Source organism: Cervus elaphus, chromosome 33 (genome assembly GCF_910594005.1).
Source record: "Cervus elaphus chromosome 33, mCerEla1.1, whole genome shotgun sequence".
Lineage (NCBI taxonomy): Eukaryota > Metazoa > Chordata > Mammalia > Artiodactyla > Cervidae > Cervus > Cervus elaphus.
Window position 1 is genome coordinate 37,412,462 of NC_057847.1, and position 27,156 is coordinate 37,439,617.

Here is a 27,156-nt window from a genome sequence, read left to right on the forward strand (position 1 = left end):
GCATAATAAAAGCACTATGTTTATAATAAGTTTCAGAATATAAAAACTTCATTTTGTCATTTTCATATATAATATATTTTAAAACAAATTGTGATTTAGAATATGAGTATATTTTAAATATATGATGTAATTCAAAGCAAGCTATAAATACTCAAACTATCCAGTGGGATTGATAAATACAATATGATATATTATATAAAGCACTCATAACACTTTTACTGAACTTAATATATGCACAACTATAGAGTTTTCAATATAACAATGATTTACATTCAGTCATTAAAGGCTCTTTAAAAAAATCAAATGAGTATTTCAAGAATTATTTTGCCATTTAGAACTGGTTCTGTGTTCTGAAACAATAGTACATTTTAAAGTACTTCTTCTATTTGTCTATATTTGATTTGGTAGTATGGAAATTACCAAAGTACCTATATAAAGTGGAATTATTTTCATGCATTTGTATTTAAGGCATCTTTGAAGCTTTTGAAAACAGGAGTGAAATTACATAAAGTCTATGCTGTCAATATACATACTTCAGTCCATTTGTAGAAATCAGTCTCTCTAGTAAAACACCTGAAATTATTTTTCACTAATTTGTATTTTTTAAAACTGCAAAATTTTTCTAGCTAGCAGAAGTATGATAAACTCATATCATCTGCATGATAACTTCATTTTCCTTCACAGGACTGATGGAAAGGATGAGTGACAGATTTCTAAGCAACTTCCTTAGTGTAAAAGATGAGGTTCAAATGGATACCAGGAGGGAACAAAATACACAGAAAGGATAAAACAGTCAGAAACATTGCTTTGGCTTCATGATTCCTAAGAAGTAAGTCATGAATGAGTACTAGAAAACAATGGTTGGCATCATCTATGTTGGTGTGCCAAGATGGTAAGTGTGGTGGCTCCGTGGACACTAAATGAAACAGTACTGCAAAAAGCAATGAGCCTGTGAACTAGAAATCAGGCTTAATATATGTAGAGACACACAAAAAAAGGTACTAGCTGCTCTTTTCAATTGTGATCTCAAAAGGGATTCGTTGACCATGAACAACATGAAGCCAATATTTTTCTCTCACCATCACTAAATGTTGATGATTATACATTTTAACTAAAAGACATTAAGTCAAAGCCCTGTTAAGCTATGAGACACTCATTAAGCTATGACACAAAGACTAGGATCTTATTTGGGATGCAACTGACAGTTGGTGTTTGCCACATTGGAGTCTATGACCTCCTATTAGAAAAAAGTTTTCCTTGCATTCTTTCATGAGCCTTTCAGGAAACTTAAATTCTTTGTCAAAATTTCTACAATTTGAATTTCAATAGATCATTTTCAAGTAAGATATATTTTAAAGGACTTTGATAGTTCAGACAACTATAATAAACAATGAGTACAATAAAGAAACATTTACCATTTTTATCCATGGAATTTGGTTCTGATTGTTTCTTGCCGATATCAGCAAAGGAACGAACAATAGGAATCCTATTGGTGAGCTTCTTCTGATTCTGGTGGTGATGCTGTTTCATCAGAGCCTCGTGGACCCTGTGGCGTACGTCCTCATTGAGCTGACCTGAGCTCACTTGTTGATCAAGGACCATGTCTGTAGAGTGAAGGAAGAAAGAAGATATAAGCGCAGCTTTCCTGTGACGTGACAGTAGTGAACCACTGAGTGCATACCCTAGATAATCTTAGAAACAGAAGTCTGTCTTTGTAGCAGTGTTACACAAGAAAGACTTGGGAACTTTTTCATTATAAATCATACATTTTGAAACATGTATCATATGGAGTTTTATTTTTCAAATATGAATAGCTATATTGAGAACAAAATGCTTTATTGTCTCCATTATTCACACTGATGAGAGGGAATAGTAGTAGGAGTAATATAAATACAAATAGTACGTCTAAAATTGGAAAGTAGCCTCATACTTATATTTTAATATGATCTTCTTCTCCTTTTCTAATAGAGAATAACTTCCATGTTTTTTCTTTTTTTTTTTTTCATGTTTTTTTCTTTAAGTGAACAAAAGTCCACCTGTAAAAATCTGATGCAAGGCAGCTTAGACAACTATCTGTGTGTGTGTGCTCAGTCATGTCCGACTCTTTGCAACCCCATGGACTGTCGACAGCCAGGCTCCTCTGTCCATGGGATTTTCCGGGGGAGAATACTGGAGTGGGTTGCCATTTCCTCCTCCAGGGGATCTTCTTGACCCAGGGATCGAGCCCTGATTGGCAGGTGGATTCTTTACCACTGAGTCACCTGGGAAGTCAAGTAAACAACTCTTTCACATTAATATAAAGTCAATCCTCTCAAATCTTCCTTGATAATGTGTTTATATTTAAGAAAAAAAATTCTATATCCATAAAATAAAGAATAAAAGATGAGATTTTCAGAAGGCTATAATTAGGCAGATTGATATTTATCATGTGTAAGTGTCAGAAATGCCTATAAAATAAGTAGATGAGTAAAGGTTTCTTGGTAATACAAAGTTCAACTCACTAAACCTCAGTGTAATTAATCTGGTTTCCTACAACCAAATATTAACTCTGTTTGATCTTCTTACATAAAGCAGATTACAATGAATTACCTTCCACTGCCCCATTGAGTATACTGAAGATTTGAAAACTAGCAGAATCCTCCTTCCAAACAATGTTTTCCTTCCATGTGAAAGGCGAATGACTTGGGAAACAGACTTGGGTCCTGTCTCACATTCCAGTTGTGTGGCCTTGTAATGTTGAATAATTGCAGTGTCCTTATTTCTAAGACAGAGATAATAGCTATCTCATACCAGCACTGTTGCCAGGACATAAGGCATGATTGGAATATGTAGGTCCTCAGTAATTTCCAGGTACAAGATTTTCTTTGCAATTTCCTTTAAGTAGGTTATGGGTTTGCGGTTTAAACTTTTGGATAGTTTTAATTCATTTATCTATATTTTATAATAGTATATCACGCAGAGGCAAAGTTGGATTTATCAGTAACAGAAAATCCAAATCAAACTATCTAAAACAAATTTCATTGGCTCACATAGCAGAAAAACCAAAGTTAGGTTGGATTCATTTCATTTTTTTCAGTGATTCTATCAGATTCTACCCCCTCATGGTGAGAAGGGGTGAGCTTTAACCTCAGGCTATTTTCCTTACTATCATAAGGTGGCTGCCAGCAGCAACAAAGAAAAACACATCTTCTTTCATATCAGCGTTTCCTTGCTTGTTTGTGACTTTCTCTTAAAACAGAATTCTTTTTCCCCCTTCCTAGTGACAATTCTAAGCTCGACTGACATAGTCCTGTCTATCTTTGCTGAGCCAATCACTGACTAAGAAGACGGGATCCCCACTTGCCTTAGGCTAATCAAGAACTTCCCATTACTCTGGAGTCATTTCCCTAATTCAGAGGTAGACAAACCTTTTATGTACTGACTCAGATAATAAATATTTTAGCTTTTGCGAGCCATACAATCTCTGTCACAACTATTCAACTCCATTTACATAGCATGAAAGTAGCCACAGACAACATGTACAAATTACCATAATTGTGTTTCAGTAAAACATTTTTAGGAGAAGGCAATGGCACCCCACTCCAGTACTCTGGCCTGGAAAATCCCATGGACAAAGGAGCCTGGTAGGCTGCAGTCCATGGGGTCGCTAAGAGTTGGACACGACTGAGCGACTTCACTTTCACTTTTCACTTTCATGCACTGGAGAAGGAACTGGCAACCCACTCCAGTGTTCTTGCCTGGGGAATCCCAGGGACGGCGGAGCCTGGTGGGCTGCCATCTATGGGGTAGCACAGAGTCGGACACGACTGAAGTGACTTAGCAGCAGCAGCAGCAAAACATTTTTATGGACACTAAATTTGGATTTCACAAAATTTTCACATTTCAAAATATTGATCTTCTTTTTATTGCTTTTAAAAATGTAAAATGTAATATTCCTTGTTAGCGCACATGCCTAACAAGATCAGGCAGTGGCCATATTTGCACATACAGCATAATTTGCCAGCCTTTGCTCTATCACTTGGCTGTTTACGATGGAAAGAGGTAGAATGCATGTCTGGGAATAAGCCATAAAATCCTCTATAATTACCCCCAAAGCCTCTTCTGAAAATGTATGATGATATATTTAAACTTATATCTCAATTTTTTGCAGACTAGTAGTTATAATACACTTGGATTAATCTGAAATAAAGGAAATGGTAAATTGTCAACATATATGACTTCACATTGCAACCCTGCCAAGAGGGAAAAACATACATAAAACATGCATCATTGTTGTTGTTTTAGTCGCCAAGTCATGTCCAACTCTTGCAACCCCATGGACTGTAACCTGCCAGGATCCCTCGTCCATTTTCCAGGCAAGAATGGTGGAGTGGGTTGACATTTCCTTCTCCAAGGAATCTTCCCCAAATATGCATTATATACTTCATAATAGGAGTTGTAAAGTAGGTTATTCAGACACCATCACACAGCAGTTTTATCTATAAGTCATGATATATATCCCAAGTTCAATATTCTAATCAGAATAAAAATTAATCATATAATAACACATGTACATGCTTATAATTTTTTCATTCTTACCAAAGCACAGCTTTCCAGGCTTGAGCACTACGAAAAATAGTAAGTCACTGGCTTAAAAGTTTTTCAGAGATAAGGTCTTTATATAAAACAGTTGTATAAGAGAAAACAAATAGTAAAAAAAAAGAACAAAACTCATCTGCTCATTAGTCAGAAATAAATACACAGTAAACTCCTCTGAAGTAACTGCATCTAGCAATGCCTTAATGAACTATAAAAGTTAATCTACTTGCTTAAAAATATAACTCATACTAAAGGTGGAATTTAAGTACCAAAGGGAGTGTGAGTCACTAATCACTTACATTGTTCTCCTCACCACTATATTATACATTAGTATTAACCTTGAAAAGTAGGAAAGGATAATGGGTCATAATGGCTTTCGGCCCAGAGTCAAGACCGACCATCTCCACAGGCTCTGATGCCTAAATAACACAGTCTAGCCTGCCAGAGTACAATGCCAGGATCTGATGGTAACAGAAGGAGCAGGAAGAAAAAGGATAAATCGGTCAATCTTCTAGCACTAAACAGGCTCCAGAATAATTAGTAGCATTTGTGTAAAAAGACCTCAGAAAGTGAAAAACTACTTCTCGTCCTAATAAGGCAATTATGTCACCATGATTAGTTCACTTTGACTACTGAATGAAAGCCTCTAGAGACCATGAGATTCTATAGACTCTATATAAATCTCTGCCTCTTTAAAGATGATCATATAATTGTTTTGTCTTAATAATCTGTTGTCTTAAAAGATGCTGGAGGAGAAGTGGAGGATAGAGGCTTCTACACTGGTTGACAGCACCAACAGCAGTATGTGTAATAAAAATGTGAACTACCATGGTGCTAGTGCTAAGTCGACTCAATTGTGTCTGACCCTGCAACCCCATGGACTGTAGCCGGCCAGGCTCCTCTGTCCATCGGATTCTCCAGGCAAGAATACTGGAATGGGTTGCCATGCCCTCCTTCAGGGGGTATAAACTACTATAAAAATACTTGATTTCCTGACCAAGAATGGTAATAGTATAGGCATTTAAAACATATATCTCGCTATTCTCATACTCCCAAATCTGCAGAGTATATTCAGTGGAGCAAACTGGATTTTTCTTGGACAAAAGATTTTAAACAACGAAAGCTGTTTTAACGAGCTCAGATCTATGACTGCTAATCTGTCCATGATACTAACTCTGGTTTGGTTTTAATATCTTACCTTCATTGACAGAATTAGGTTAAAATATAAATAATACAGAGGTAATATTTCCATTATTAATCTTTATAGTACTGAATTTAGAAGAGATTAACATAGATTGCAAAATTACCTATAATTTATATGAATATAATTGAGAAGCATTTTTAATATAATTAATTTCTATATCAAAATAAATTGTGATAAGAAAATATATCTGGAGAATCTTGGATTTGAAAAGGTTAAGTAATATTTTGAAGGAATAAGTTTAAATTTATTCTCAGTTTCTTAAAACATTGGGAAATAGACATTTTTAAATTAACTTTATCCAGAAGAAAATCCTACTTTAATTACACCAGAAATTCTTGACAGACCTGCCAGATACAAATGGGATTTTCTCCTACTAAGTCTACAAAAATCTCTTTAAGGAATTATTTAAGAGTCTATTAAAAACATATCAGAACATTGATATAAAAATCCTTGACCATTCTAAAACAATATCTGGGCCATATTCCTCTACTAGGAAATGTCTAGAAAACATTAAGCTGGAGAGTCTGTGCATTTACAAAGTACTAGGGCTTATAGTTCTTAAAGATAAACAATTATATCTAGCTCTCGCAAGACAGAAACTAGTGACTAATACGTTAGTAACTGCCTAATGTATAGAAAAATATAATAAATAAGAGGTGAAGAAAAACTTCCAAATCTTAAAGTTAATCACAATCACTACGGTCCCAAATTATCATGAAATGAATAAAACAAAATTTATGATTATAGGTTAATCAAAAGAAGCTATTTCCCATCTCCTGCAGGTGTTACCTGTAATATATCACTATTAATCTCTTTATAAAATGGAGGAAATAGTTTCCTGTCTACTTCACAAGGTGTCTGTGATAATGAAATATAGTAATGAATGTGAAAATACAAAGTTAGAAGTCTTCAAAATGTAAAACATAAGTACTACACACTCAATAATACAGCTAAATTGTCACAAAGTAAAAATAGCAGTAAGTAAACAAGAAAATAATTACAAGCTATCAGGAGAAAATGTTTTAATGAGATTTTATTGAGGACAGAAATAAATACATTTGAATTAACTAAGCTAAATTAAAATTACTCAAAGAGAAAGAATCTCTTCTCATTAATGACTGAAAAGGAACCTAAGGTAATAATCATGTACACAAGTATTTGTAATCATATTTTTCTACATGGTATTAGCTCTAAACTACTGACCTTTTCTGAATGGCAATTTACAGACTGCTGTACATTGAAAATGAGACATTAAAAAAGTTAGTCTACTTTGGAGCCAGAAAGATACAGACTAATTAGAAGAGAATAAAGAATACTAAAAAGCTATTAATATTTGGGGTACAGAGACTCCCATTGAACTACTTTCATTTTAAGAATAGACTTATAAAATGTAATCTGCTTTAAAAAAGTAGATTCAACACAGCTAACGACCTTCAGATATTCTACAGAACTGAGCCTGGAGAAGAGGGCAGGTTTAGGGAAATGAAATGTAAATTTAGACAACAAAACCAAGATAAGATGATAAGTGTTTTAGTCAAACTATAACAGAATATTCTCTGGTGGAAATAAATTCCTAAAGAAGCCATTCGGAATTAAGAAATTTTTAAGAAATGTTTTAAGAAATTTAAAGCCTGGTAAAACTATGAGGACTACTCTCTGAGGCTAATTTTGCCACACTGAGGAATTTGACAGCTTCATTAAAGAGAGCCAATATAAAACTCATTTGAATTAATCCATTTTCAAAGGTAATGCCATCACTGACTAAGTAGCAGAAATAAACTCCTTATTTTCGCCAAGACCTTTAACCTTCTGAGTCTCTTCATTTATGAAGGATAACAATAATACTACTAAGTTCCAAGTCTGTTCTGAGAATCAAAAAGGTAGCTGTAGAATTACTAAAAAGAGCTTCCTAAATGGCGGAGTGCTAGGGAAAGCTTTACCATTTCATCTTTAATTAAAACATAAAAGTTTTTTGGTATCAGCAATACTCTATAATGTAAAGCTAGGAAATTGAGTTGGAGGGCTACTATAACAACATTCTCAGGAAGCTTGCTAATTTCCACGGTGGTTGTTATAGTTGCGAAGTCATCCAACTCTTTGCAACCCCACAGACTGTAAGTCTTGGTTAATGTGACCTGTTACTGTATCCTGTGTTCTTCCAAAAAGTATGCTGTGTATACTTGATAGAGTCATTTAGGCTCTAGTTCTGTATTTTAAAATGTAACTTCTTTCTAAGTGTTGTATGACTGAGGGAAAGGAAGCTTATCTCCCCTGTGTGTGTGTGTTTTGTTTGTGATTTAACAAACAATATCCTTCCATGCTTACTTCCCCCCCCCCTCCCACATATTGCAATGTCTGTATGCCTACTAGCACCAACAACCAAATAAATAATTTCAGAGGAATTAACAACATCCATTTCAAGCCATCTCCTTCAGACAGTAGTTGTAATGTAACAGAAAAAACATGGAGCTTAAAGTCAGAGGATCTTAGATGGAACTTGAACCATAAAAGTTTCAGAATTTCTATTTTCTTATTGAAATATGGGAATGACACTTTATGAGGCTATTTGAAGATTAAATTAGATACATTATTTTTCTAATACAATATTTTCTCATTTATGTGATCAAAATACAGAGTGTTTTTGGGTTTTTTCCCATCCCTACAATATAATTAAGACATTGATCTCTCTCTGAAGTCTTTCTATTCTACAAATAAATTCCACATGGTACTGCTTTTATTTTTTTCCAAACTAGAAATCTTTTTAAAACTGCTTGAGTCTTAGCTTTGTTTCTATTTTGAAAAAACCTTCATTAACCATTTTTATTTATATCCTTTCAAAACTCATTTCTGTGGGGGTTTCTTTTGTATTATTTTGTTTTTACTAAAATGTGTTTGTCTTCCAGATCAAAAGATACAGGAGTTCTTTTCTTTTACTTCCAGAGTAACAGTAAAAAGCTTCCTAAATATAACTGCTTGTGTGATAATAGGCTTCTAGTACAAATCATTCATCCCAGAGGCAAGTCACAGTTTTCAGTTACAAACTAATCTCAACTATATCACTTGGCTTCCTCTGGAATTCAAGACTTTTAATTCAATTTAAAATAAATGGAATACAAAAACAAAAGTAAACAATTGGAACCTGATTAAACTTAAAAGCTTTTGCACAGCAAAGGAAACTATAAGCAAGGTGAAAAGACAACCTTCGGAATGGGAGAATAGCAAATGAAACAACTGACAAAGGATTGATTTCCAAAATATATAAGCAGCTCATACAACTCAATACTAGGAAAACAAACAACCCAATCAAAAAGTGGGAAAGAGAGCTAAACAGACATTTCTCCAAAGAAGACATACAGATGGCTAACAAACACATGAAAAGATGCTCAACATCGCTCATTATTAAGAGAAATGCAAATCAAAACCACAATGAGATATCACCTCTCACCGGTCAGAATGCCATCATCAAAAAGTCTACAGACAATAAATACTGGAAAGGGTGTGGAGAAAAGGGAACGTTCTTGCACTGTTGGTGGGAATGTAAATTGATACAGTCAATATGGAAGGCAGTATGGAGATTCCTTAAAAAAACTAGGAATAAAATCACCATATGACCCAGCAATCCCACTCCTACGCATATACCCTGAAGAAACCATGGTTGAAAAATACTCATGTATCCCATTGTTCACTGCAGCACTATTTACAATACCTAGAACATGGAAGCAACCTAGATGCCCATCAACAGATGAATGGATAAGGAAGCTGTGATACATATACACAATGGAATATTACTCAGCCATAAAAAGGAATGCATTTGAGTCAGTTCTGATGAGGTGGATGAACCTAGAACCTACTACAGAGAATGAAGTGAGTCAGGAAAGGAAAAATAAATATCATATTCTAATGCACATATACGGAATCTAGCAAAATGGTTCTGAAGAATTTATTTACAGGGCAGCAATGGATAAACAGATATAGAGAATAGACTTATGGACATGGGGAGAGGGGAGGAGAGGGTGAGATGTATGGAAAGAGTAACATGGAAACTTACAATACCATAAGTAAAATAGATAGCCAACAGGAATTTGCTGTAAGGCTCAGGAAACTCAAACAGGGGCTCTGTATCAACCTAGTGGGGTGGGATGGGGAGATGGGAGGGAGGTTCAAAAGAGAGGGGAAATATGTATACCTATGGCTGATTCATGTTGAGGTTTGACAGAAAACAACAAAATTCTATAAAGCAATTATCCTTCAATAAAAAAATAAATTAAAAAAATAAAACATGGCCAGGGGCATTCCTAGTGGTCCAATGGTTAAGAATCTGCCTGCCAATGGAGGAGACACAGGTTCCATCCCTGGTCTGGAAAGACCCCATATGCTTGGGGCAACTGAGTCAGTGTACCACAACTATCGAGCCCGTGCTCTAGAGCTGTGAGTCACAATCACTGAGCCCACGTGCTGCAACTACGGAAGCCTGCGCACTTAGAGCCTGGTGCTCCAGAGCAAGAGGAGCCCCCACAATAAGCAGCCTGTGCACCACAAGCAGACAAAGCCGACGCACAGCAACAAAGACCCAGAACACTCATAAATAAATACATAATTTAAAATAAACAGCCATACCTTTCTGTTCTATCCTAAGCTAATATTTTTCCTATTTATTGAAATTTTTTCATTTGGTTATTTCATGTATCTGAATATTGGAAAAAAATCAATCTCTAGCTTTATGGGTTTTTCTTTCTTTTTTCTCATGGCAGCCTAATTACATACTACATTGAAAAACAAAAATAGTATAATCTAGATAGGAGCCAAGATATATAGGTTCTTGTTCTACTTGCCACTGGAAGTTAGACCATATATCTTTGAGATCCAACTTCTTTTATCTTAAATGAGGTGGTAAAACAAAGTTATTTTAAAAGTCTCATACATTGATCATGAGAATTCATCTCCTAAAAATTATATACATATATAGAATTATAAGAAAAAAACAAGTAAAAAAAAAATCAGCTGCACCATAAAGATGAAATAGACTAAAGAGAATAAAAGATATACCTGCAATTTCTTCTAAAGTATTGGCATGCATGTCCAGCAACACAGTTCCATTCAGAATACAACTTCTTAACTCAAATAAGCTGTGCAGCGAAAGAGTAGCCACATAAGGTTTGCTCCACCTTTCCCCTCCATCTTCCACATCTTCTTCAAACTTCAACCACCTATACAAATAAATAATACTATCAGCATATTGAGTGTTACACTGTAGATAAGTGAATCTTTATCTCAATAATAAAAGGTATAAACATAAAGATATTGACATTACTTCTTGGTTTCAACGGTTTTAGAAGTAAAAGCCAACCCAAGACATCCGGTTTATTTCATTTTAATTCCATTTAACAAACATTCTATCTGTCATTGAAAGATATATTGAAAACAAAGAAAAACTCTAAGTTATTTTTATTAACTTTTTTGGCACAGGAGTGGCTAGCAGCGGTTGGACCGCATAGGAGTGGCTAGCGGCAGCTGGGCGGCGCAGGAACGGGACGCGGCGTGAGGAATACCCCACATCCAAGGTAAGGAGCAGCGGCTTCGCTTTGCTGGAGCAGCCCTGAAGGGATACCCCATGTCCAAGGTAAGAGAAACCCAAGACGGTAGACGCTGAGAGAGGGCATCAGAGGGCAGACAGACTGAAAACCACAATCACAGAAAACTAGCCAATCTGATCACATGGACCACAGCCTTGTCTAACTCAATGAAACTAGGCCATGCCGTATGGGCCTGACAGAATGCAGTCCACTGGAGAAGGGAATGGCAAACCACTTCAGTATTCTTGCCTTGAGAACCCCATGAACACCATGAAAAGGCAAAAAGATAGGACACCGAAAGATGAACTCCCTAGGTCGGTACGTGCCCAATATGATACTGGATATCACTGGAGAAATAACTCCAGAAAGAATGAAGGGATGGTGCCAAAGCCAAAAGAACACCCGGTTGTGGATGTGACTGGTGATAGAAGCAAGGTCCGATGCTGTAAAGAGCAATATTTCATAGGAACCTGGAATGCTAGGTCCATGAATCAAGGCAAACTGGAAGTGGTTAAACAGGAGATGGCAAGAGTGAACATCGACATTCTAGGAATTAGTGAACTAAAATGGACTGGAATGGGTGAATTTAACTCAGATGACCATTTTATCTACTACTGTGGGCAGGAATCCCTTAGAAGAAATGGAGTAGCCATCACAGTTAACCAAAGATTCCAAAATGCAGTACTTGGATGCAATCTCAAAAACAACAGAATGATCTCTGTTCGTTTCCAAGGAAAACCATTCAATATCATGGTAATACAAGTCTATGCCCCGACCAGTAATGCTGAAGAAGCTGAAGTTGAACGGTTCTATGAAGACCTACAAGACCTATTAGAACTAACACCCAAAAAAAGATATCCTTTTCATTATAGGGGACTAGAATGCAAACGTAAGACGTCAGGAAACACCTGGAGTAACGGGGAAATTTGGCCTTGGAGTACAGAATGAAGAAGGGCAAAGGCTAATAGAGTTTTGCCAAGAGAACACACTGGTCATAGCAAACACCCTTTTCCAACAACACAAGAGAAGACTCTACACATGGACATCACTAGATAGTCAACACTGAAATCAGATTGATTATATTCTTTGCAGCCAAAGATAGAGAAGCTCTATACAGTCAGCAAAAACAAGACCAGGAGCCGACTGTGGCTCAGACAATGAACTCCTTATTGCCAAATTCAGACTTAAATTGAAGAAAGTGGGTAAAACCACTAAACCATTCAGGTATGACCTAAATCAAATCCTTTATGATTATACAGTAGAAGTACGAAATAGATTTAATGGACTAGATCTGATAGAGTGCCTGATGAACTATGGATGGAGGTTCATGACATCGTACAGGAGACAGGGATCAAGACCATCCCCAGAAAAAAAAAAATGCAAAAAAAGCAAAACAGCTGTCTGAGGAGGCCTTACAAATAGCTGTGAAAAGAAGAGAAGTGAAAAGCAAAGGAGAAAAAGAACAATATACCCATTTGAATGCAGAGTTCCAAAGAACAGCAAGGAGAGATAAGAAAGCCTTCCTCAGCGATCAATGCAAAGAAATAGAGGAAAACAACAGAATGGGAAAGACTAAAGATCTCTTCAAGAAAATTAGAGATACTAAGGGAACATTTCATGTGAAGATGGGCTCAATAAAGGGCAGAAATGGTAGGGACCTAACAGAAGCAGAAGATATTAAGAAGAGGTGGCAAGAATACACAGAAAAACTGTGCAAAAAAAGATCTTCACGACCCAGATAATCACGATGGTGTGATCACTCACCTAGAGCCAGACATCCTGGAATGTGAAGTCAAGTGGGCCTTAAGATGCATCACTGCAAAGCTAGTGGGGGTGATGGAATTCCAGTTGAGCTATTTCAAATCCTGAAAGATGATGCTGTGAAAGTGCTGCACTCAATATGCCAGCAAATTTGGAAAACTCAGCAGTGGCCACAGGACTGGAAAAGGTCAGTTTTCATTCCAGTCCCAAAGAAAGGCAATACCAAAGAATGCTCAAACTACCACACAATTGCACTCATATTACACGCTAGTAAAGTAATGCTCAAAATTCTCCAAGCCAGGCTTCAATAGCACATGAACTGTGAACTTCCAGATGTTCAAGCCGGTTTTAGAAAAGGCAGAGGAACCAGAGATCAAATTGCCAACATCCGCTGGATCATCGAAAAAGCAAGAGCATTCCAGAAAAACATCTATTTCTGCTTTATTGACTATGCCAAAGCCTTTGACTGTGTGGATCACAATAAACTCTGGAAAATTCTGAAAGAGATGGGAATCCCAGACCACCTGACCTGCCTCTTGAGAAATCTGTATGCAGGTCAGGAAGCAAGAGTTAGAACTGGACATGGAACAACAGACTGGTTCCCAATAGGAAAAGGAGTACGTCAAGGCTGTATATTGTCATCCTACTTATTCAACTTATATGCAGAGTACATCATAAGAAACGCTGGGCTGGATGAAACACAAGCTGGAATCAAGATTGCCGGGAGAAATATCAATAACCTCAGATATGCAGATGACACCGTCCTTAGGGCAGAAAGTGAAGGAGAACTAAAGAGCCTGTTGATGAAAGTGAAAGAGACTAAAAGCTGGTTTTTTGAAAAAATAAACAAAATTGACAAACCATTAGCAAGACTCATTAAGAAACAAAGAGAGAAGAACCAAATTAACAAAATTAGAAATGAAAATGGAGAGATCACAACAGACAACACTGAAATACAAAGGATCATAAGAGACTACTACCAGCAGCTCTATGCCAATAAAATGGACAACTTGGATGAAATGGACAAATTTTTAGAAAAGTACAACTTTCCAAAACTGAACCAGGAAGAAATAGAAGATCTTAACAGACCCATCACAGGCAAGGAAATAGAAACTGTAATCAAAAATCTTCCAGCAAACAAAAGCCCAGGACCAGATGGCTTCACAGCTGAATTCTACCAAAAATTTAGAGAAGAGCTAACACCTACCTTACTCAAACTCTTCCAGAAAATTGCAGAAGAAGGTAAGCTTCCAAACTCATTCTATGAGGCCACCATCACCCTAATTCCAAAACCTGACAAAGATGCCACAAAAAAAGAAAACTACAGGCCAATATCACTGATGAACATAGATGCAAAAATCCTTAACAAAATTCTAGCAAACAGAATCCAACAACATATTAAAAAAATCATACACCACGACCAAGTGGGCTTTATCCCAGGAATGCAAGGATTCTTCAATATCCGCAAATCAATCAATGTAATACACCACATTAACAAATTGAAAGATAAAAACCATATGATTATCTCAATAGATGCAGAGAAAGCCTTTGACAAAATTCAACACTCATTTATGATTAAAACTCTCCAAAAAGCAGGAATAGAAGAACATACCTCAACATAATAAAAGCTATATATGACAAACCCACAGCAAGCATCACCCTCAATGGTGAAAAATTGAAAGCATTTCCCCTGAAATCAGGAACAAGACAAGGGTGCCCACTCTCACCACTACTATTCAACATAGTGTTGGAAGTTTTGGCCACAGCAATCAGAGCAGAAAAAGAAGTAAAAGGAATCCAGATAGGAAAAGAAGAAGTGAAACTCTCACTGTTTGCAGATGACATGATCCTCTACATAGAAAACCCTAAAGACTCTACCAGAAAATTACTAGAACTAATCAATGAATATAGTAAAGTTGCAGGATATAAAATTAACACACAGAAATCCCTTGCATTCCTATATACTAACAATGAAAAAACAGAAAGAGAAATTAAGGAAACAATACCATTCACCATTGCAACAAAAAGAATAAAATACTTAGGAGTATATCTACCTAAAGAAACAAAAGACCTATACATAGAAAACTATAAAACACTGATGAAAGAAATCAAAGAGGACACAAACAGATGGAGAAACATACCGTGTTCATGGATTGGAAGAATCAATATTGTCAAAATGGCTATTCTACCCAAAGCAATCTATAGATTCAATGCAATCCCTATCAAGCTACCAACGGTATTTTTCACAGAACTAGACCAAAGAATTTCACAATTTGTATGGAAATACAAAAAACCTCGAATAGCCAAAGTAATCTTGAAAAAGAAGAATGGAACTGGAGGAATCAACCTGCCTGACTTCAGACTCTACTACAAAGCCACAGTCATCAAGACAGTGTGGTACTGGCACAAAGACAGAAATATAGATCAATGGAACAGAATAGAAAGCCCAGAGATAAATCCACGAACCTATGGACACCTTATCTTTGACAAAGGAGGCAAGGATATACAATGGAAAAAAGACAACCTCTTTAACAAGTGGTGCTGGGAAAACTGGTCAACCACTTGTAAAAGAATGAAACTAGAACACTTTCTAACACCATACACAAAAATAAACTCAAAATGGATTAAAGATCTAAATGTAAGACCAGAAACTATAAAACTCCTAGAGGAGAACATAGGCAAAACACTCTCCGACATAAATCACAGCAAGATCCTCTATGACCCACCTCCCAGAATATTGGAAATAAAAGCAAAACTAAACAAATGGGACCTAATGAAACTTAAAAGCTTTTGCACTACAAAGGAAACTATAAGTAAGGTGAAAAGACAGCCCTCAGATTGGGAGAAAATAATAGCAAATGAAGAAACGGACAAAGGATTAATCTCAAAAATATACAAGCAACTCCTGCAGCTCAATTCCAGAAAAATAAATGACCCAATCAAAAAATGGGCCAGAGAACTAAACAGACATTTCTCCAAAGAAGACATACAGATGGCTAACAAACACATGAAAAGGTGCTCAACATCACTCATTATTAGAGAAATGCAAATCAAAACCACAATGAGGTACCATTACACACCAGTCAGGATGGCTGCTATCCAAAAGTCTACAAGCAATAAATGCTGGAGAGGCTGTGGAGAAAAGGGAACCCTCTTACACTGTTGGTGGGAATGCAAACTACTACAGCCACTATGGAAAACAGTGTGGAGATTCCTTTAAAAACTGGAAATAGAACTGCCATATGACCCAGCAATACCACTTCTGGGCATACACACTGAGGAAACCAGATCTGAAAGAGACACATGCACCCCAATGTTCATCGCAGCACTGTTTATAATAGCCAGGACATGGAAGCAACCTAAATGCCCATCAGCAGATGAATGGATAAGGAAGCTGTAGTACATATACACCATGGAATTTTACTCAGCCGTCAAAAAGAATTCATTTGAACCAGTCCTAATGAGATGGATGAAACTGGAGCCCCTTATACAGAGTGAAGTAAGCCAGAAAGATAAAGAACATTACAGCATACTAACACATATATATGGAATTTAGAAAGATGGTAACGATAACCCTATATGCAAAACAGAAAAAGAGACACAGAAATACAGAACAGACTTTTGAACTCTGTGGGAGAAGGTGAGGGTGGGATGTTTCAAAAGAACAGCATGTATACTATCTATGGTGAAACAGATCACCAGCCCAGGTGGGATGCATGAGACAAGTGCTCGGGCCTGGTGCACTGGGAAGACCCAGAGGAATCGGGTGGAGAGGGAGATGGGAGGGGGGATCGGGATGGGGAATAAGTGTAAATCTATGGCTGATTCATATCAATGTATGACAAAACCCACTGAAATGTTGTGAAGTAATTAGCCTCCAACTAATAAAAAAATAAAAAAATTAAAAAAAAAAAAGAAAGTGAAAGAGAGAGTGGAAATGTTGGCTTAAAGCTCAACATTCAGAAAACTAAGATCATGGCAAATAGATGAGAAACAGTGGAAAGAGTGAGAGACTTTATTCTGGGGGGCCCCAGAATCACTGCGGATGGTGATTGCAGCCATGAAATGAAAAGATGCTTACTCCTTGGAAGGAAAGTTATCACCAACCTAGACACCATATTAAAAAGCAGAGACATTACTTTGCCAACAAAGGTCCATCTAGTCAAGGCTATGGTTTTTCCATTAGTCATGTGTGGATGTGAGAACTGGACTATAAAGAATGCTGAGCACCAAAGAATTGATGCTTTTGAACTGTAGTGTTGGAGAAGGCTCTTGAGAGTCCCTTGGACTGCAAGGAGATCCAACCAGTCCATCCTAGAGGAGATCAGTCCTGGGTGTTCATTGGAAGGTCTGATGTTGAAGCTGAAACTCCAATACTTTGGCCACCAGTTGCAAAGAGCTGACTTATTTGAAAAGACCCTGATGATGGGAAAGATTGAGGGCAGGAGGAGAGGGGGATGATAGAGGCTGAGATGGTTGGATGGCATCAGCGACTCAATGGACATGAGTTTGGGTGAACTCCCGGAGTCGGCAATGGACAGGGAGGCCTGGCATGCTGTGGTTTATTTGGTCGCAAAGATTCGGACACGACTGAACTGAACTGAAAAATATATTAATATAAGTGTTTAATTGGGCTTCCCTGGTGGCTCAGCAGTAAAGAATATGCCTGCCAGTGCAGGAGACGTGGATTTGATCCCTGAATTGGGAAGATCTCCAGAAGAAAATGGCAATCCACTCCAGTATACTCGCCAGGGAAATATCAGACAGAGGAGCCTGGCGGGCTACAGTCCATGTGGTGGCAAAAGTCAGACATTACTTAGCAAGTAAACAACAACAAATGTTTAATCAGTGGTCACAGGGAATCCGTAGTAGAACTAATAAAGACACTCTACTTCATGGAATGTTAATAAAATGCAAAAGGAAATGAAAGAGTAGTCATTTTTATTTAGTGGAAGGCTTTAAAACAATATATGAATCTTTTGAAAATTTTGCCCTTCGATTTTTAGAGAAACTAGTATAATTTGGAGATTATTCTGGAGTAAAAATATTTTTAGGCCTGCTTGAATAAAATCTTGTGATTGCAGTCATTTCTAGGGACTAAATCCATGAGAACTGAGCTCAGATTGCATTACCTAAGTGTTCCTGCCAGGGCTAAGAATAGAAGACTCTTGATAACACAATGCCAAATGGGAAACCATTGCCTTCTTGGAGTGAAATGAACAGTAATATCTGAGATTTTTTCTAACTAAGATAAATGGAAGGAATAAAGAGAAATTGATGATTTTACTGCTTGGCAGTCATACTAAATATCTTATTCTTTTAAGGACTTCTTTATAATCTCAGTAGATAACCAATTTAATCCCACCATTTCTAATGAACTCTCACCTAAATGCCTCTCCTCTCTTCACTCCATACCATTTTCCTCACTTTTTTTCTCTCCTTGTCACTTTTGACCTAAGTTCCTCTTGCCATGCAATATCACTCAAACTTCCTCTCTATATGATATTATATTACTGTTTTCCATAAAACAATTATACAATCAAACACTCTAACTCCAACTCCAACAGAGAACAAGTATGTTGTCTAGTTAAGAATCAGTATATTGGCCAGCTAAAAAAGCTAACCAAAAGGGTTAGTCAGAAAGATTAATGTGTGGAGTTCCAAGAAAGATAAAGAAACTTTGGATATGTTCTTAGTGTTCAAGGACCAAAATGTCAGGAAGTAAAAAGGAAACTAATAAGGAAAAATGGCTATGTCTGCCAAAAGTTTAGAAAGGGGAGTATACCTATGCCCTTCATGAGTTTATAGAATGTTTGAAGGTTGAAAAAACTTATACTTGATCACAAATCGCTGACAGCATCTCTTCAAATGAATTGAAGAGACTGAATATTATAGCAATTTTATATATACATCCATATACAATATATATATGTATTTTTGCCCACACAGTTCAGAATATTTTCATATTAGTGAATCTTAACAATTTTTACCCCTTTCGGGGTCATAATGCATCAGAGACCATGTGACAGTCATTAACACAGCTTGTCATCTATAGCTTAGCAACCGAACAACAAAAGATTCAGTAACTGCCACCATAATCAAAATTATAACTGTTCCATCATCACAAATGAGCTTCCTTTATATTCTCAGTCTTTACTCTGTTTCTGTCCCCTAGTAATCATTAATCTTTTTTCATCACTATAGTTTTGTCATTTTGAGGACATCAAGTAAATGGAATCATACAGTTTGCAACTTTTGGAGATAGACATCTTTCACTAAAGCACAATGTCTTTGAGATCATCCAAGCTGTTGTATATATCAGTAGATTGGTCCTTTTTATTGGTGAAAAGTTTTCCACTGTATGGATGTATCAGTTTATTTAACCACTCACCCACTGAAGGATATTTGAGTTGTTTATAGGTTTTTGCTATTACAAATGAAGCTGCTATGAACATTCATATAGAGGTTTTGTGTGAATGTGTTTTCATCTCTCTAGGGTAAATGGCCAAGACTGTGATTGCTGAGTCCTATTTACATGCTTAGTTCCATGCTTAGTTTTATAAGAAACTGTCAAACTGTTTTCTAGAGTAGCGCTACCATTTTACATTCGTGCCAGCAATAGCTGAGAGATCCAGTCTCTTGAATCCTCATCAGCATTTGCTATAATGACTATTTTTTTACTTTAGTTATTCTATTAGGTGTGCAGTGATATCTCACAGTGGTTCTAATTTACACTTCTCTAATGACTTATGATTTTGAACACCATTTACATCTTTATTTGCGATGTGTATCTCTTCTCTGAAAGGTCTTTTTTTGTTTGTTTGCTTGTTTTTGCACATTTTCCTAACCGATTTGTTTTTATGCTGTTGAACTTTCAGAGCTCTTTACATATTCTAGATATAATATTTTTGTCAAATATGTGGTTTGCAAATACTTTCTCCCTGTCAGTAGTTTGTCTTCATCCTCTAACAGGTATTGTTTATTTCACAGCAAAAAGTCTTTAATTCAGATGAAGTCCAATTTAAAAATATTTTATTTTAGTTAAAAGGTTGTGCTTTCAGTATCATGTCTGAAAACTCATCTTCTAGCCCTTGGTCCTGAAGATTTTCTCCTACAATTTCCCTAAAGTTTGTATAGCTTTATGTCTTACATTTAGATTTATGATTTATTTTGAATTAATATTGTGTACACTGTGAAGTTTAGATTGAAGTTAATTTATTATTTTTTTACTTACAGAACTCTAATTGTTCTAGTACCATTTTTTGAAAAGACATTCTTCCTTCCCCTTTGTCAAAAATCGCTTAGCTGAACTTGGATTCATTCAGTTCAGTTCAGTCGCTCAGTCTTGTCTGACTCTTTGCAACGCCATGGACTGCAGCACACCAGGCCTTCCTGTCCATCACCAACTTCCAGAGTTTACTCAAACTCATGACCATTGAGTCGTTGATGCCATCCAACCATCTCATCCTCTGACGTCCCCTTCTCCTCCTGCCCTCAGTCTTTCCCAGCATCAGGGTCTTTTCAAATGAGTCAGTTCTTAGCATCAGGTGGCCAAAGTATTTCAGTTTCAGTTTCAACATCAGTCCTTCCAATGAATATTCAGGACTGATCTCCTTTAGGATGGACTGGTTGGATCTCCTTGCAGTCCAAGGGATTCTCAAGAGTCTTCTCCAACACCACAGAACTTGGCTTGCTGCTGCTGCTGCTAAGTCGCTTCAGTTGTGTCTGACTCTGTGCAACCCATAGATGGCAGCCCACCAGGTTCTGCCGTCCCTGGGATTCTCCAGGCAAGAACTTGGGTCAGTCTTTCTTAATTCTCTATTCTGTTCCATTGATCTATGTGTCTCTGAAAAGACATTTTAAAAACAAAACTACTTCCTTTAGAATAATTTCCTTCAAATTGAGGGCTTGGTCTTTCAGAAAAGAATGGAGACTCTTGGGAGTTTCATGCAGTTTGGATGACCAAATATAAGTTATATGCATGGATGGTTTGATATAACCATTATGAGTATTACAGGAGGAAACGTCAGATGCTTCCCATAAAAAGGAACCCACAAGTTACAAATATCAAGTTACTAAACACTTCAAGATTCAGTGCTTTATGCCAACTCTAGAATGATGCCAAAAGCTTTGAAAGATATTTAAATGAATATATTTTAAAGATATATACGTATATCTCTCTTTTCTGTTTTTCATTCCATTTCATACTCTAAAGATAGAAATTAGCAGGCCTGAGAACACACCAAAGCCTGTTTCAAGATTTGTAGTCACTGAATATACTGTCAGTTGCAAAATGCCTGACTGCAGTTAATGACCTAAACTGCTGTAATTTATTCCAGTTTTCAAATAAACTCAGCTGACACTTATTTGACTAGCAAACCAAAGCAAACAGGAGTCTCATGAGCATGAATGAGATGTGAAAGACAATAAGAAAAACTGAAATTTTAGGCCAGTTGCATGATATTTTCTATGGGAGAAGGGTGGATTTAAACTCTTTGAGTTTATTTTCATTTCCTTCAGTAAGTCTGGGTCTGTTTTCATCCATAATTAACACATTGGAATCTCTTTCTACTAAGCAACAACAACATAAAATAGGTGTTTCCTGAATTCTTTGAGGATTAAGTTGATGATAATCTCCTCTACAATACACATATAAGAAATCTACAAAATAAAATTCTTCTGTAAATTAGAAATGGACTTTTTCTATGGAATTTAACTCTTTCTGTTTATTTTATTCTCACTAATTCAGTTTAACTTTTCTAATAATTTTATTCTCTGATTCTACCCAAATAGGGAGTTACTGTATCATCTAAAATCATAGCCTTGGGGAAAGTCATGAATTTTCAAGAGAAAACATCTTTTCATGGGGTAGAGTTAAGGATATTGAGGGTTAAGGGGAACATGGTTAGGATAGGGGCTGGAGAATAACATATGTGATCATAACATGCATATTTCAAGGAGAAAGGGAAAATAAAATATATCCAAACTTAGCGTTTAGTGACATTAGCTGTTCTTAATCCATATTATTTTCACACCTCACACTCCACTGAAAAATCTTGATGACTTGAACCTCTACCAATTTTTAATATCAAATACCTTCACATCATCAATAAAATTGGTTTGATTTAATAATCCTTTTCCACATTACCATCTATGTATCAGAGGCCTAACTGCTACCCCTTGCTTTGCCTCTGCTGAGCTCATTTTTGGGAAGCATTTTTAAAGGGCAACCACAGTGAGTCAAACATGTTTCCACAATTGCACAGCTGTGGTATCTTTGCGTATTTTTCTATTAATAACATTACTTGTTATTTATAAGCAGGACATTGTAATTGTGCTGATTTCATTAGCCCAGTCATATGGCTTCTTTTAGGGTCTTTAAAAGTGAACAGCTGGTTTTCACAAATGTTTATTAAATAATTATGATTCAAGATTTAGCTTCAAAATCTAAAACTTTACTTAAGCTTTAATTGGCAACAACAGTGGGCATGAAAATTCTAGGTGTGATATGTGGCAGGTGCAATGTGCTGATAAAATATCCTTTTTAATCTCTACTATTAGGGTAGAAAATGATTAATTACCCCTGGAATACTAATCAAGAGAAAGAAATAGTTCAAATGGTTAGGCTAATAATCTATTAGAATTAAACTGCATTTGAAAAATCAGATGGAGTCATGAATTAACTAAAATTAGTCTTTTTACATGAACTAGATTATCTAGAACAAAATTACTTTCACCACTTTAAAACCTACTCCATTTCTAAGTCCTCAATAAACATGTTCTGTTCTTTCCTGATGTATTGTGCCTCAGCCAAAATTTATCTACTCTCCTCTTCAATGTCTGTTACTATTTTGACTGCTCATCAGATGTTTCTTTGAACCTCAAATATATGCACCAGAAGCAGGGCTAAGAACACAGGTCCTATCTAATAATATTAGAGAATACTAATAATTAACTAGATCATCTCTTTCATTCTTTATAAATAAGTAGCAACATATTTTGGTGACTTAGATTAAAATGGTGTTCAAGTAAATCCATTAGAGCATGATAAAACCTTACCTGCTTCACTATGATAGGCAGAGAGCTAGATTCTGGTATTACTCTGCTATCTCCTAGCTCGAAGAGAGTGGGAAAGTTACAAGAAGTTAGTGCTTAAAAGGAATAGATCACCATTTGATCTAGAAGGTAAAAAACTCCAGATTTTTATATCAGAACACATATTCCTATCTTAATTCTCTGCTCTATTCTGAGGTATGAGAAAGAAGAAAGAAATATGTTTTTTAAAAATGCTGCCAAGAAGTAATTCTCAGCAATTGATTAAAGAAACTGTAACCAGAGCTGTCCAGTCGTCATAACATCAATCTTCTTCCCTTAAATCAGCCAGGAACACTTGCTTCTTAGCACTAGTTGAGGATAGGTGCTTCTAGCCTTAAACAGGGAGGTTTGCACTTCAAATTCCTTATCAACAACTTTTCATCATAAAAGAGCAAAATTTATAACACTAATTGGTAGAGAATATTATCACATATTGTTTTTCTGTCATCAAAAAAGATGAGCACACATATGTCTTTGAAAATAGTACTTAGGTTTTGATGCAGTTGGAAGAAAAAAATTAGGTAGATGGTTCTTAACCTTAAAATTTTCCAGGTCATATATTAATTAAAAAATATTTCAAATTTAGTTCTATATTTAAAATATTATAATAGCATCAGAAAGAACTTAATTTTATATATATTTTTCATTAAAAAGGGTAATTCACACAAAATAACATACCATAGTTTTAAGGCCTTAAAAAACACAAATAACAAAAATGAAGGACTTGAAATAAAACTGGTAAAGGAAATAAACAGCGAGTTCTCAGGAAAAACATAAAAACATGAAAAGGTGTTCAATTTCACTAATAACTAAAAACACAGATTAAAACAATGAAATTTATTTTGCACCTATAAAATTAGTTAAAATTTTTACAACTTTGATGATTTTGGGTGCAAAGGTTTGAGGGAAGTAAGAACCCTCATACATTGTTGAAGAAAGTGCAAATTACCGAAATGTTTTATGAAGGCAATTTTGCAATACCTACAAAAGTAAAAAGTCTGCTCTCTTTGATATATAAATCCCACTGTTAAAAAGTCACCCTACATAAATACCTACAAAAAAATGCCAAAATATATGTGTAAATGATTATTACAACAACAACAACAACAAAAATAAAACCACCTAAATCCTTATAAAGACTGGCTAAATAAAGTTAGTTCATACATATAATTAAATGTAATGCAGTCATTAACGTGATTAAAAGGACTGAATAATCTATACAGATAATGTGGAAAATGATCCAAATATATTAGGTCAAAAAAACAAGGCATGAACACAGTATAAATTCCTCTTATATAAACATGAAAAGGGCATACATTTACACGCAGATGTGGGCATTAAAATGTTTATGAAAAGATATGCAAGAAGCAACTAAGTGATTTCCTTTGAGGAGAGATACTATAAATAAGAAAAGAGCAATATTCTTGCTTTTTTATTTTTCTATGGCTAGAGTTAAATGCATGAGTGCTCAGTCCTGTCTGACTCTTTGTAACCCATGGACTGTAGCCCTCTACGCTCCTCTGTCCATGGGATTTCCCAGGATCTTTAGGGGATCTTCCTGATCCAGGAATCAAACAATGTTTAAATGCAAGATCTGAAACTCTGTCCCTGTGACTTACTGAATCTACATCTCAACAAGATTCCTGGCGATATGTAAAATTAAAATTTGGTAGTTCAGTTCAGTTGCTCAGTCATGTCTGACTCTTTGCGACCCCACAGACTGCAGCACACCTGGCCTCCCTGTCCATCACCAACTCCCGGAACTTGCTCAAACTCATGTCCATTGAGTCGTTGATGCCATCCATCCATGTCATCCTCTGGCATCCCCTTCTCCTGCCCTCACTCTTTTCCAGCATCAGGGTCCTTTCTAGTCAGTCAGTTCTTCTCATCGGGTGGCCAAAATATCGGAGTTTCAGGTTCAGCATCAGTCTTTCCAATGAATATTCAGGACTGACTTTAGGATAGACTGGTTGGATCTCATTGCTGTCCAAGGGACTCTCAAGAGTCGTCTCCAACACACAGTTAAGAAGCATCAATTCTTTGGCACTCAGCTTTCTTTATAGACCAACTCTCACATCCATACATGACTACTGGAAAATCCATAGCTTTGACTAGATGGACCTTTGTTGGCAAAGTAATGTCTCTGCTTTGTAACATGCTGTCTAAGTTGGTCATAACTTTTCTTCCAAAGAGCAAGTGTCTTTTAATTTCATGACTGCAGTCACCATCTGCAGTGATTTTGGAGCCCCCCAAAATAAAGTCTCACTGTTTCCATAGTTTCCCCACCTATTTGCCATAAAGGGATGGGACCAGATGCCATGATCTTAATTTTCTGAATGCTGAGCTTTAAGCCAACTTTTTCACTCTCCTCTTTCACTTTCATCAAGAGGCTCTTTAGTTCTTCTTCACTTTCTGCCCTAAGGGTGGTGTCATCTGCATATCTGAGGTTATTGATATTTCTCCTGGCAATCTTGATTCCAGCTTGTGCTTCATCCACCCAGGCATTTTGCATGATATACTCTGCATATAAGTTAAATAAGCAGGATGACAACATGCAGCCTTGACATACTCCTTTCCCTATTTGGAACCAGTCTGTTGTTCCATGTCCAGTTCTAACTGTTGCTTCCCTCACTTGCATGCAGATTTCTCAGGTGCAGGTCAGGTGGTCTGGAATTCCCATCTCTTTAAGAATTTTCCAGAGTTTGTTGTGATCCACACAGTCAAAGGCTTTAGCGCAGTGAATAAAGCAGAAATAGATGTTTTTCTGGAACTCTCTCGCTTTTTCAATGATCCAACACATGTTGGCAATTTGATCTCTGGTTCCTCTGCCTTTTCTAAATTCAGCTTGAACATCTGGAGATTCTTGGTTCACGTACTGTTGAAGCCTGGCTTGGAGAACTTTAAGCATTACTTTGCTAGCATGTGAGATGAGTGCAATTGTGTGGTAGCTTGAACATTCTTTAGAATTGCATTTCTTTGGGACTGGAATGAAAACTGACCTTTTCCAGTGCTGTGGCCACTGCTCAGTTTTCCCAATTTGCTGGCATATTGAGTGCAGCACTTTCACAGCATCATCTTTTTAGATTTGAAATAGCTCAACTGGAGTTTCATCACCTCCACTAGCTTTGTTCTTAATGATGTTTCCTAAGGCCCACTTGACTTTACTTTATATTCCAGGATGTCTGGCTCTAGGTAAATGATCACACCATCATGGTTATCTGGGTCATGAAGATCTTTTTTGTATAGTTCTTCTGTGTATTCTTGCCACCTTTTAATATCATCTGCTTCCGTTAGGCCCATACCATTTCTGTCCTTTATTTTTTTCCCATCTTTGTATGAGATGTTTCCTTGATGTCTCTAACTTTCTTGAAGAGGTCTCTAGTCTTTCCCATTTTATGGTTAACCCTAGGTATGTGCAATTCCTTTTGCACACCTGGATCACAGCATTCATTATACAGTACTCACAACTTTGTACTTATCTAAATCCCGCATCAGAGGTGAGGTTGTTAAAAGCAAGATCGAAATTGTTTGTTTTTCTTGTTTGGCTGCACAGAGCAGCTTGTATGATCTTTGTTCCCCAACCAGGGACTGAACCTAGGCGCTCTGCAGTGAAAGCATGAAATCCTAACCACTGAACAGCCAGGGTATTTGATAAGATTTCTGTTGTAGTTGCTGTTCTATTGCACTTAGCACACAATAGACCATAAGTGTTTGTTAAGTAAATGAGTAAATACACAAGAAAAGAAGAATGAAAAAATAAATGCAAATTTATTTATTTTGCAAATAAATTTATTGTATTTATAAATAAATAAATGCAAGTTTATTGCTCTTTTATCCCAAGTCATCAAATAGCAATATAGAAATATTCATTATAAGTGACAGAAAAAATAATCTCTTAAGAATTATTTTTTAAAAACCACTATGTTTAAATGTATACATTTCACA

At 36.3% G+C, this 27,156-nt stretch overlaps 1 protein-coding gene across 6 annotated transcripts in view; it reads right to left on the reverse strand.

Annotated features, from left to right (window-relative positions):
• Window positions 1–27,156, reverse strand: part of SLC4A10 (solute carrier family 4 member 10) — a 337,954-nt gene that overhangs the window by 139,719 nt on the left and 171,079 nt on the right. For all 6 annotated transcript variants that reach the window (XM_043894685.1, XM_043894680.1, XM_043894684.1 and 3 more), the window contains exons 5-6: window positions 10,829–10,989; window positions 1,416–1,604 (exon numbers count right to left, since the gene is read on the reverse strand). In XM_043894685.1, the coding sequence (XP_043750620.1) occupies window positions 1,416–1,604; window positions 10,829–10,989 (350 nt within the window). The remainder of the gene's footprint in view (window positions 1–1,415; window positions 1,605–10,828; window positions 10,990–27,156) is intronic.